Here is a 12,173-nt window from a genome sequence, read left to right as displayed (position 1 = left end):
TGGATATGCCTTTTGGTATAATACCATGTATTCATCATGAAACAATTTATTTATGAATTATAATTGATAGAATGCATATGGTTTTTATATTTTGTAGATGTGTCTCAAATACGTATGATCAAGAAATTACAAGCAAAAGGAAACAGTGGTAAAGAAGAAATTTTTCAAAGAGTGGTGTTTGGAAGAGCCGAAAGCCATGAAATTGAAGATTTTTTCCTCAGAAAGATACAGGAAAATATGTATGATTTTGAGTGTCTGTGGACAGATGATGAAAGAAATGACAGAGGAGCGTCTACATCCCATAACAAAAATCTCACCGATAGAAGAGATCATGATAGTAGAAGTGATGCAGGAAATAAGCCTGTTGAAAGGCATGGATCAAGCTTTCAGGATCAGTTGCATATACTTGAATCTGAAGGGACAGTTTCTGAATGTAGTCAGGTTGTGGCGAATATCAACAGTAGTGCCTCAGGTTTACCACTTCAGAGAACTCGTAGTGTCCGTAAAGGCAATTCTCATAAACAAGAGAGAGCTGTTATACATCCCTCAGAACTGGTACCAGACCAGGAAGCACACAAGAAAAAAACTTACAGTTGTAATGAGTGTAACATAACTTTTCTTCAGGACTCAGAGCTCTCTAGACATCAAAGAATCCATACAGGAAGAAAAGCATATAAATGTAACATATGTTGTAAGGCTTTTAATGATAAATCGACCCTTATAGTTCATCAGAGAAATCATACTGGAGAAAAACCATATAAATGTGATGTATGTGGCCACTGCTTTAAACAGCATACACACCTTCAACATCATCGGCGAGTTCATACTGGAGAGAAACCATATAAATGTGATGTGTGTGGAAAGGCCTTTAGTCGAAAAGCAAGGCGTACAGTTCATCAGACCCTTCATAGTGGAGAGAAGCCATATACATGTGAAGTATGTGGCCGTGGCTATACTCGAAAGTCACACCTTGGAATTCATTGGAGAGTTCATACTGGAGAGAAACCATATAAATGTGATGTATGTGGCAAGGCCTTTAGTGTAAATGAAAGGCTTGTAGTTCATCGGAGAGTTCATACTGGAGAGAAACCATATAAATGTGATGTGTGTGGCAAGGCCTTTAGTGTAAATGTAAGGCTTGTAGTTCATCGGAGAGTACATACTGGAGAGAAGCCATATAAATGTGATGTGTGTGGCAAGGCCTTTAGTGTAAATGTAAGGCTTGTAGTTCATCGGAGAGTTCATACTGGAGAGAAACCGTATAAATGTGAAGTATGTGGTTGTGGCTATACTCAAAAGTCAATATTTTTAATTCATCAGAGAATTCATACTGAAGAGAAACCATATAAATGTGATGTATGTGGCAAGGCCTTTAGTGTAAATTCAAGGCTTGTAGTTCATCAGAGAGTACATACTGGAGAGAAACCATATAAATGTGATGTGTGTGGAAAGGCCTTTAGTCGAAAAGCAAGGTGTACAGTTCATCAGACCCTTCATACTGGAGCAAAACCATATACATGTGAAGTATGCGGCCGTGGCTATACTCGAAAGTCAATACTTGTAATTCATTGGAGAATGCATACCGGAGAGAAACCATATAAATGTGATGTATGTGGCAAGGCCTTTAGTCTAAATTCAAGGCTTGTAGTTCATCGGAGAGTACATACCGGAGAGAAACCATATAAATGTGATCTATGTGGCAAGGCCTTTAGTCTAAATGCAAGACTTGTAGTTCATCGGAGAGTTCATACTGGAGAGAAACCATATAAATGTGATCTATGTGGCAAGGCCTTTAGTCTAAATTCAAGGCTTGTAGTTCATCGGAGAGTACATACTGGAGAGAAACCATATAAATGTGATGTATGTGGCAAGGCCTTTAGTCTAAATTCGAGGCTTGTAGTTCATCGGAGAGTACATACTGGAGAGAAACCATATAAATGTGATGTTTGTGGAAAGGCCTTTAGTCAAAAAGTAAGGTGTACAGTTCATCAGACCCTTCATACTGGAGAGAAACCATATACATGTGAAGTATGTGGCCGTGGCTATACTCAAAAGTCAAAACTTGTAGTTCATGAGAGAATTCATACCGGAGAGAAGCCATTTAAATGTGATGTATGTGGCAAGGCCTTTAGTGTAAATGCAAGGCTTGTAATTCATCGGAGAGTTCATACTGGAGAGAAACCATATAAATGTGATGTGTGTGGCAAGGCCTTCAGTGTAAATGCAAGGCTTGTAGTTCATCAGAGAGTTCATACTGGAGAGAAACCATATAAATGCGATATGTGTGGAAAGGCCTTCAGTCGAAATTCAGGCCTTGTAGTTCATCAGAGAGTTCATAGTGGAGAGAAACCATGTAAATGTGATGTATGTGGACAGGCCTTTGGTCAAAATTCAATCCTTTCAATTCATAAGAGAATTCATACTGGAGAGAAACCCTACAAATGTAACAATTAGGACAAACATTTTAGTGCACAGTCATCCTTAAATTGCCATCAGACAGTTTATACGGGAGGAAAAGTGTAGAAAGGTAATTTATGTGGCAAAGTCTTCAGTTGCAGGTCTTTGCAGTTCATTGGAAACATATTGGAGAGAAACCATATAAATAATGATGTATGTGGCAAGACCTTTAGTCAAACGGCAAACCTTGCATTTCATCAGAGAATTCATACTGGAGAGAAGCCGTGTAAATGTGTTGTGTGTGGCTGATGCTTTACTGGAAATTCACAGCTTGAAATTCTTCAGAGAATTCATACTGAAGAGAAACCATATAAATGTGATCTCAGTGGCAAGGCCTTTAAATGCAAACCTTGTAGTTCGTTGGAGAATTCATACTGGAGAGAAACCTTACAAACGTAGCCATTCGGACAAACATTTTACTGCACAGCTAGCCTCACATCATGCAGTTCATTCAGGAGAGACAGCATAGAAATGTGATGTATGTGGGCAGTGCTTGAAATGACCATGTAAGAAATCAGATAATTCATAGTGGAGAAAAATGTTACAACAATTATGAGACTTTTTAGTGCAGATGTAATGAGTGTAGCAAAGCCTTTAGTCAGAGTTCAGGCCTTATAATTAATCAAAGAATTAATACTGTATAAAAAGCATACAAATGAAAGAAATATGGTAAAGCTTCTAGTGCATATTTAGCCTCAGCTGACCATTGGGCAGTTCATGCAGGAGGGAAACCACATAAATGGAATTTATATGACAAACCCTTCAGTCATAAAGTATATCAACTTTTTGACCCTCAGAAAAGTCAAACTAGAGGAAACCTCATGAATGTGGTAGGTGGCGCAAAGCTTTGGTTCTGTGTTCAGACGTAACTAACCATCATGTAATTAATTCTGAATAGAAATCTTACCCACATAGTGCATGTGGTGTCTTTTGGAAGGCATTCAGTTATTTACAAAACATGAGAAAATTCATACTGGTGAGAATCCATACATTTAGAGCACAGTCCATTCCTCCAATCTTAAGGAGGAAATCATGTAAATATAATGTGTGTGACCAGGGCTTCAATAACAGGTCTCATCTTTCCCATCAGCAGAGAATTCATAACGCAGAGACACAAATTTAAGAGTGAGTGTGGCAAATCCTTCAGGTGGTATTCAGCCCTCAAAAGACATCAGGTGATGGACTGGAGAGACCATCTGAATGCAATCAATGTGTCCAGGCTTTTGTCAGGTGTTTATACCTTAGGCTTCTTGAGAATATTCACACTGGATAGAAACTATATCAATGTAATGAGTGTGTCAGGGCTTTTAGACAACAGTCCTAAGTCAGGATTCAGTAAAGAAGTCATTCTGGAGAGAAAGCTTACAAGTGACATGAGTGTGTAAAACCTTTACTTGGGGCTCACACCGCACTAGCCATCAGATGATCCATACTAGAGAGAACCTTACCAGTGTACAGAATATGGCATGACCTTTAGGTACTGCCTTAAACTCAGGATTCACCAAATACTTTATATTTTGGCAGTTTTATACTTTACTTTATGCTTTATGGAAGCTTTCACAGTTACTGCTCACTCTTTAGGTGTGTAAGAATATATATCCTGGAGTTAAACCACACAAATGTAATATTTGTGGGAAGGATTTTACCAAACGTCCAAGTTCGGGAACATTCTGGAGCAATGCTCAAATGCAATGTGAGTGGGAAATTTTTCACCTTGAGTTGAAGTGTTAGACAAGACTCCACAGTGAAGAGGAGTCTTGGAAATGGATGGGCAAGGGCTTTCTGGGGGGTTCAGAGTACACTAGACTTCAGAATATATGTCTTTCCGAAAAACCACATAAAAGTAATGTGCACACTGAAGCTTTAACTCAAAGATCAAAACTGTGGAACGTGAGAGGACATATATGGAGAGCAAACTTGGACAGGTAATGTATATTGTGTAGTCTGTTCCATGAACTATTCACACCATGGGCATAATGAAGTGATTCATGTATGTCAGAAACTACACTATACCGAATTTGGAAACATGTTTAAGCAAACAATATTTCCTCAAGATTCCCCCCAAAAAATTTCATATTGAAGAGAATCCTTAAAATTGTAATGAATTTGGCCATCTTTTGGGACAGTTCTTACAGCAGATCACAGAAGAGAGAATTCATTTGAGGAATAAATAAATCTTCGGTTCTCCAGCACTAACGTACGATGTTACTGCAGAATAATTAAGTCTGTTGAAACTTAACCACTTTTGTGGAAATGGCCCGTTATCTTCAGTGTGTGTTTAATTACTTGAATTTTCTTGAGAATGTCACATTATTTTTCTTTATTTCCTTAAAGTTTTAAATTCTTATAGCTTTCTTAGAGACTTTCATGATGATCTCTGCAAAGAAATGAGTAAGATGAAGGGACTGACTTCATTAGGTGTGGTTCATTTATATCTATCCTGGTAAAACAGGGACACTGAGATATCAAATTCAATGGTGTGTGAATTAGGATCAGCGAGGGACAGAGAACCATGTAAAACCATGACATGACTCAGCATGCTCATGTTCAGGGTGCCCTTCTGTACACAGGCCACTGTGGTTAAAGAACTGAATGCTCTACCATCTGACCATGCAAAGAGCAGGCTGGACATTGAGGGAATTGGGCTTTTCATGGGAGAGGAGTTGACAGGTTACTGGGGACTGATTGTATGGGAGAAATAGTACCAGGGAAATGGTGGTCCTTTTCTCCCTTAACTAGCAATTGCTATTGTGTGTAAATGATTAATGGAAACTTATTCTTGGAAATTGAAGAGAGCAGTTGTCTTGAAAAATGTTAATCAAAAGAACCAGAAAGAGGATGGCCATGTATCTGCTTCATCATTACCTGCTGCCATTTACAATGTGCCTCTGTTTTATTCAGAATGTATCATAAGTCTTGTGCTCTAATAAAATTTGTATCATTTTTTTCCATAACTCTGAATGGATCATGTTTCTTTCAATAACACAATTTTAATACACCTCAGTACTTCATAACAGAAACTAGCAATGCACCAAAGACTGTCAAGGTTGAAAGAATCTCTTTAGAGTTTCTTTGCATAGTGAAATCAAATAGACAATTTTGGGATTATATACTAACAATACACACTTGAGTTATTCTCTCCACATTTTGTCCATAGCGGAGCAATTATGGATTCTGGCCCTGTAAAACCTACCCCCTGTTTATATATGCACTACATGGTTATCTTTTGTGCCCAAATAAAACTAAAAAGTATGTGCCTGATTTACATGAAGTGAAAATAGGAATAATAAGCATGCAAAAATTAGGAAATAAACTTTGGAAATAAGGGTAAAAGTGATGTGTCTTGGAGCTTGGAGCATTCTGGAAAAAAATTTTTTTTTGTATTTTTTGCTTATTGTTGGCTGAATAATTGTGGCTCATGGGGTCAGGAGCTCTACAGCATATGGGAATTTTCCAGACCAGGAATTATCAGTCCCTTGTCTACCGCATTGGCAGGCGAATTCCTTACCCCTAAGCGACCAGGGAAGCCCTGGAAATAATTTAGAAGGCACACTATATGATGGGAACTTTTTTGTTTGCTAAATTAGAAATTTCATTTATGCAGACCCCAACGTTTTCGTTCTTGTTACTTTGCAGTCACCCACTGGAACAGGATGGCGCCAAATAAAGTCTAAAGATGTCAGTAGTCAAACATCAAAAAAGCATCGTGAGACTGTTTAACAAAACACTGAATGTTTACTCGTGCTTTGAGTTTATTACATTCCTTTTCCTGCTGTACACATATTTTCTATTGTTCTATATGGTGTTGAAGATGGTATAAATTACTATTAGTCTATTTTACTAGGCAGATAAATTGCTATTTACTGTCCATTGCCTGTGATATGTTTACACTAGCCTAAGAACATTAGGAACATTAATGTTTGGAAATATTTATTAGGTAAGAAATAGAAGTCCAGAGGATATTAAAGTCTTGACGTCACATTATAGAATTAAGTAATATACTCCATTGTTTATTCTTAGATGTATTTGAAAACTTTTTTTTTTTTTACAATATTGTTATGGTTTTTGCTCTGCATCAACACGATTTGGCCATAGACATACATATGTCCCCTCCTTTCTTAACCCACCTCCCTCCACATCTTATCTGTCCAGGTCTTCACAAAGCACTGGCTCTGTCTGGGTGCCCTTCTTCATATATCAAAGTGCCACTGGCTATCTGTTTTACATATGGCAACATATGTTTCAGTGCTATTGTTTCAAATCACACCACACTATTTGTTTTTTCAATAGTTTTTCCCTAGCGTAATTTTTTCTGTCCACATGTTGTGGCCAAGATTTAATGTTTAGTTAATCCACAGAAATATTTACAAATAGTGCATAGTTGATAATTTTGCTGAAAATTCTAATGTCTTCTGAAAACGTTATATTTTATACTCTGCTTTGTTGTTCACATGTGGCAGTGCTTCCAAACAGACAACAAAGAAAAGAGAAAAATAGATTACAATTTTTTTTTTAAGTAAATTGCCTGCTGCTGCTGCTAAATCACTTCAGTCGTGTCGGACTCTGTGTGACCCCATTGACGTCAGCCCACCAGGCTCTCCCATCCCTGAGATTCTCCAGGCAAGAACACCGGAGTGGGTTGCCATTTCCTTCTCCGATGCATGAACGTGAAAAGTGAAAGTGAAGTCGCTCAGTCGTGTCCGACTCTTAGTGACTCCATGGACTGCAGCTTACCAGGCTCCTCCATCCATGGGATTTTCCAGGCAAGAGTACTGGAGTGGGGTGTCATTGCCTTCTCCGTAAATTGCCTAATTACCCTCAAACGGTCATACAGTAATTTGATGTTCCATTACATTGGGCTTCCCTGGTATCTCAGACAGTAAATTGTCTGCCTGCAATGTGGGAGACCTGGGTTCGATTCCTGGGTCAGGAAGATCCCCTGGAGAAGAAAATGGCAACCGACTCCAGTACTCTTGCCCGAAAAATTCCATAGATGGAGGAGCCTGGTAGGCTACAGTCCATGGATCACAAAGAGTCAGACATGACTGAGCAACTTTACTGGCACTGGTACATTGAGGAAATATTGACAACTATATATTATTATATCGTTGTTATATAACTATAATTACTATATGTAATTATTATACATAATATATAATTATATATAATATATATTATTATACAAGTTTTTCTCAAGTATTTGAAGCTATGTCATCACAAGCATGAAACAGAAACACTTTTTATAAAGAATGCAGTTCTCATTAAAGGAGATTTTCTTCTAATAGTTTTTTAAATATAACTGATTCAATTCGCTCTATGCCTGATACTAACACAACATTGTGAACCTACTCTGCTGCTGCTGCTGCTGCTAAGTCGCTTCAGTCGTGTCTGACTCTGTGCGATCCCATAGACGACAGCCCACCAGGCTCCCCCGTCCCTGGGATTCTCCAGGCAAGAACACTGGAGTGGGTTGCCGTTTCCTTCTCCAATGCAGGAAAGTGAACTCCTTTCAAATTTTAATAAAAGAGCAAAGACGAAGCGGGGTGAGGTGGATTTATACTGGGGGGTGAGGTGGGTATGGGTGTAGGGTACTGCTGGGTCCCAAGAGGATCAGATCTTTCAAGGGGTCGGGATAAATGACAGTCGAGGGACTCAGCCACACATATGCATGTATCCATTCTCCCCCAAACTCCTGTCCCATCCAGGCTGCCACATAACATTGAACAGAGCTCCCTGTGCTATACAATCAGATGTTCGTGTATTGTAAATGAGTTCACTGCTATCTTTTTTCAGATTCCAAATATAAGTGATGTCTAATCTTTGTCTTTCTCTGACTTATTCACTTAGCATTGAAAGGTTGTTGCTGAACCGTGAAAGAGTCTGGGATTCTTGGCATCTGGAGGAGAGGAATTCAATCCGGGGCCAATGATAAGGTTTGATCACTTAGAGCTTTTGTGTAATAAAGTTTTATTAAAGTATAAAAGAGACAAAGTTTCTGACATAGACATCAGAAGGGGACAGAAAGAGTGCTCCCCTGCTAGTCTTTAGCAGAATGTTATATAGCTACTAGCAGGCTGCTAATTGGAGAAAGGAAATGTCTCAAAACTCAGAGATTGGCACCAGGCCCCTCACCCACAACATGCATTTTGAGATAACATTGGCACAAGGTGAGTTGTCCCGGGCCATAAAACGATTGACATGAATCTTGAAGAAAGGCAGGTTTCCAAGCAAATAAAGTGTTTCATTAACATAGATTAGGAGAACAATTGTTCATGAGTAAAACATACTGGTTTGTTGAGCCATTATCGGTTCTGAGTCTCTTTAGCAAACCGACTTGAAGAAACAGTCTAGGGTAAATACATAGTTCATTAACATAGCTTAATAAAAACATTTCCATAAGAAAAATGCATTGGTTAGCTCAAGGTTTGAGAAAACTTCAGGTGGAACCAGGTGTCATCAGAGCAACACAGAATTTTAAGAGAAACCTCCTATACAAAATTAAAATTTTGAATAGAGAAGGGAAAAATATCTGGCAGTTGTAGTTTGTTTCCTCCTCCTGCCGCTTAGAGAAAGATAAAAAATGTTGACACTTGCAGCCTATATCCTCCATTTGGGGACCCCTGACCTTCCTGTGTGTTACCCTCTCACTATGATCATTTCCAGGCCCATTCACTTTTATGTTTAATTTTGTTTTCCCAACATTGTTGAGTATTTCTTGGATAATTCAGTTCAGTTTGTGTTTACTATTTCATATGTGCTAAGTCCTCAGTACATCTACTCTTAGAATTTGGTGAAGACTTTCCCCCAGGTGTCTGGGCCAAACCGTTTTAAGATAACACCACATCTGTCCACATCCGTGTGTACTGTCTGCATGTGGAACGTTGACAATTCACATGCAGCTTTCTTTCTCAGGGCACAGAAAACAACTGACTGCTTTTTCACTTTATTAATGAAGAAAGGCTTATTCTCACCAGCTATTTCTTCACCAGAGTACAGCTGGTAAAAGAGGAGATAAGGGGATAATTTAGTTACATCAGTATGATAGTTCATTATTGTCTAATCATACACATAATATCCAGGATGCTGTGCAAAGACTTTTTTTCCGTGATCACCAGAGAAATAGCAAAATGGAAAATATTTTTCCTAGTATTGAAGCTGCAGAGCAGGGCCCTGTGGGGGTCCCAGGCACAGAGGCCTTTTTGGTTCTCATTTCTTATAGGCAGGACTACAGCCTTCATGACCTTCTGTGAGTTCCAAGGGGCAGAACAGTTGCTAATCAAAGAAGGATCCTCACGCCGGGTCAATTGTGTCCAACTCTCTTGTGACCCATTGGACACAAAATGGGTTGCCATTTCTTCCTCCAGGGATCTTCCCGACCCAGGAATCAAACCCAAGTCTCCTGTACTGGCAGGTGGATTCTTTAACACTGCACTGATTAGGAGACCAGACCACCTAAGACCCTGCACACAACTTAATCTTGTCACCAACCCCATCCTTTTACAACTTTGCAGAGGAAACAAGAATACAAGACTGTTACTGCCTTGATCCTTAGCATATATCCCTAGCAGACGATATAACCTCTCCCTACTCACAAGTAGAGGGCTGAAAGTGTTCCCTTTTAACTTCGCACATATAGAAAGCCACTCTTACTCCTCCATAACTCTGTCTCTGTGTTTGTATTTCAAGTATTTCAGTTTGGCATTTGCGCAGAGAGAGCCAAGATTTTGGCGTCAGTATAACCACTGGGTTCTGGTTCAACCCAGACCTCTAACTTGTTGATTCAGGGGAACATCTTTCAACACGTACTGATGTCTCTAAGATGTGACAGGACTGGACACAACACAGCCCAAAGGAACACGCAGCGCCCCTCACCGACATTCTAAGGTACATACACCGAGGTTCTCAGGCTTTTGTTGTTTTTTTTAGTATTATTGGGTTAATATTCCTAAGGTTCCATTTTTAAACTATTACATGTGTATTTATCTTCTTTGACTTTTCTTGGTATTATAGCTTATGATGACAGAGTTGAAGCTTATTTCAGATCCTGTAATTATGGAAAAAAGCAAGGATTAAAGAATTCTCCCACTTCACTTCCAGGAAAAGGCTTACTGCCAAGAGCCACCCTTCCCCATTATCACTGATTTGAGACCCCCACTAGGCCCCCTGTTTGCCTGGGAAAAAACCAGACACACCCTCCACAAATTCCCAGTCTATGCCCTATCAGTGATGTGTTGTTGTTGCTGTTCTTTAGTCGCTCAGTCATGACTGGCTCATTGCAACCTCGTGGACGCCAGGCTTCCCTGTCTTTCACCATCTCCTGGAGTTTGTTCAGACTCATTGAGTTGGTAATGCCATCTAACCGTCTCATCCTCTATCATTCCATTCTCCTCCTGCCTTCAAAATGGAAACTCTTTCCCAGCCTCGAGGTCTTTTCCAGTGAGTCCGATATTTGCATCACGTGGCCAAAGTATTGGAGCCTCAGCTTCAGCATCAGTCCTTCCAATGAATATTCACGGTTGGTCTCCTTTCGGATTCACTGGTTTGATCTCCTTGTTATCCAAGGGACTCTCAAAACTGATCTCCAGCACCAGAATCCAAAAGCATCGATTTTTCTATGCTCAGCCTGTTAGGGGAAGCACACTGACTGAAACCGCCCACCCTTGCCAGGCACCACAGTAATTATTTGCATGAGTTGTTTTATGACAGGAGATCCTGATAAGGAATGCTGCTGCTAAGTCGCTTCAGTCGTGTCCGACTCTGTGCGACCCCATAGACGTCTGGCAGCCCACCAGGCTCCCCTGTCCCTGGGATTCTCCAGGCAAGAACACTGGAGTGGGTTGCCATTTCCTTCTCCAGTGCATGAACGTGAAAAGTGAAAGTGAAGTCGCTCAGTCGTGTCTGACTCTCAGCGACCCCATGGACTGCAGCCTACCAGGCTCCTCCATCCATGGGATTTTCCAGGCAAGAGTACCGGAGTGGGGTGCCATTGCCTTAATACAGAACTAATAAGCCATCACCAACCGGAATAGTTCAGGAAAGGTCTAAAGGAGACACTGCGTGTCCGTCCACTTCCCAGAATCCCTCTCGCTAGCATCCATCTTGGCTGAGCGATGCGTGTGCCACCAGGAAAGACTGAATTAGAATGATTGGCCAAAGACCACCCGGAAACTAATCCCATCACCATAAAACCCAAGACCGCGAGCCACGCGGCAGAGCAGTTCTGGGTTCCCTTACCCTGCTGCTCTCCACCGGAGTGGCCTTTCCCAATAAAATCTCTTGCTTTGTCAGCACATGTGTCTCCTCGGACAATTCATTTTCTAGTGTTAGACAAGAGCCCAGTTTCGGCCCTGGAAGGGGTCCCCTTTCCTGCAACAAGCCTTCTTTATGGACCAACTGTCACATCACATTTTTAATCACATCCCTAGCTGACTACGGGAAAAACCATAGTTTGTCTATAGGGACCTTTGTTGGCAACGTGATTCCTTTGCTTTTTAATACACCATCTAGTTCTATCATAACTTTCCTTCCAAGGAGCAGTTATTTTTATTTCCTGGCTGCAGTCACCTTTAGCAGTGATTACAGTATTAAACTGTTTCCTTCGCTCGCTGCGCCGCGACGCCGCACCCCTCCCGCCCCTCCGGCCCCTCCCGCCGCGCAGGGACGCCCCGCCCCGCCCCTCCGTGCAGCGAGGTTCCGCCTCACCTTTCAAAGACCCT

The 12,173-nt window shown here is 40.6% G+C and overlaps 1 protein-coding gene across 1 annotated transcript in view; it reads left to right on the top strand.

Moving 5' to 3' along the window:
- The window catches only part of LOC129631081 (zinc finger protein 665-like), a 33,360-nt gene extending 27,949 nt beyond the window's left edge, over nucleotides 1–5,411 (top strand). The window contains exon 4 of the mRNA XM_055551856.1: nucleotides 98–5,411. Coding sequence (XP_055407831.1) covers nucleotides 98–2,454 — 2,357 coding nt within the window. The 3' untranslated portion in view covers nucleotides 2,455–5,411. The remainder of the gene's footprint in view (nucleotides 1–97) is intronic.
- The last annotated feature ends 6,762 nt before the right edge of the window (nucleotides 5,412–12,173 follow it).

The sequence above is a fragment of the Bubalus kerabau genome, chromosome 17, assembly GCF_029407905.1.
Source record: "Bubalus kerabau isolate K-KA32 ecotype Philippines breed swamp buffalo chromosome 17, PCC_UOA_SB_1v2, whole genome shotgun sequence".
In the NCBI taxonomy this organism is placed as follows: domain Eukaryota; kingdom Metazoa; phylum Chordata; class Mammalia; order Artiodactyla; family Bovidae; genus Bubalus; species Bubalus kerabau.
Note: the sequence above shows the minus strand (reverse complement) of the source record. Positions and strands in the feature narration are given on the sequence as shown.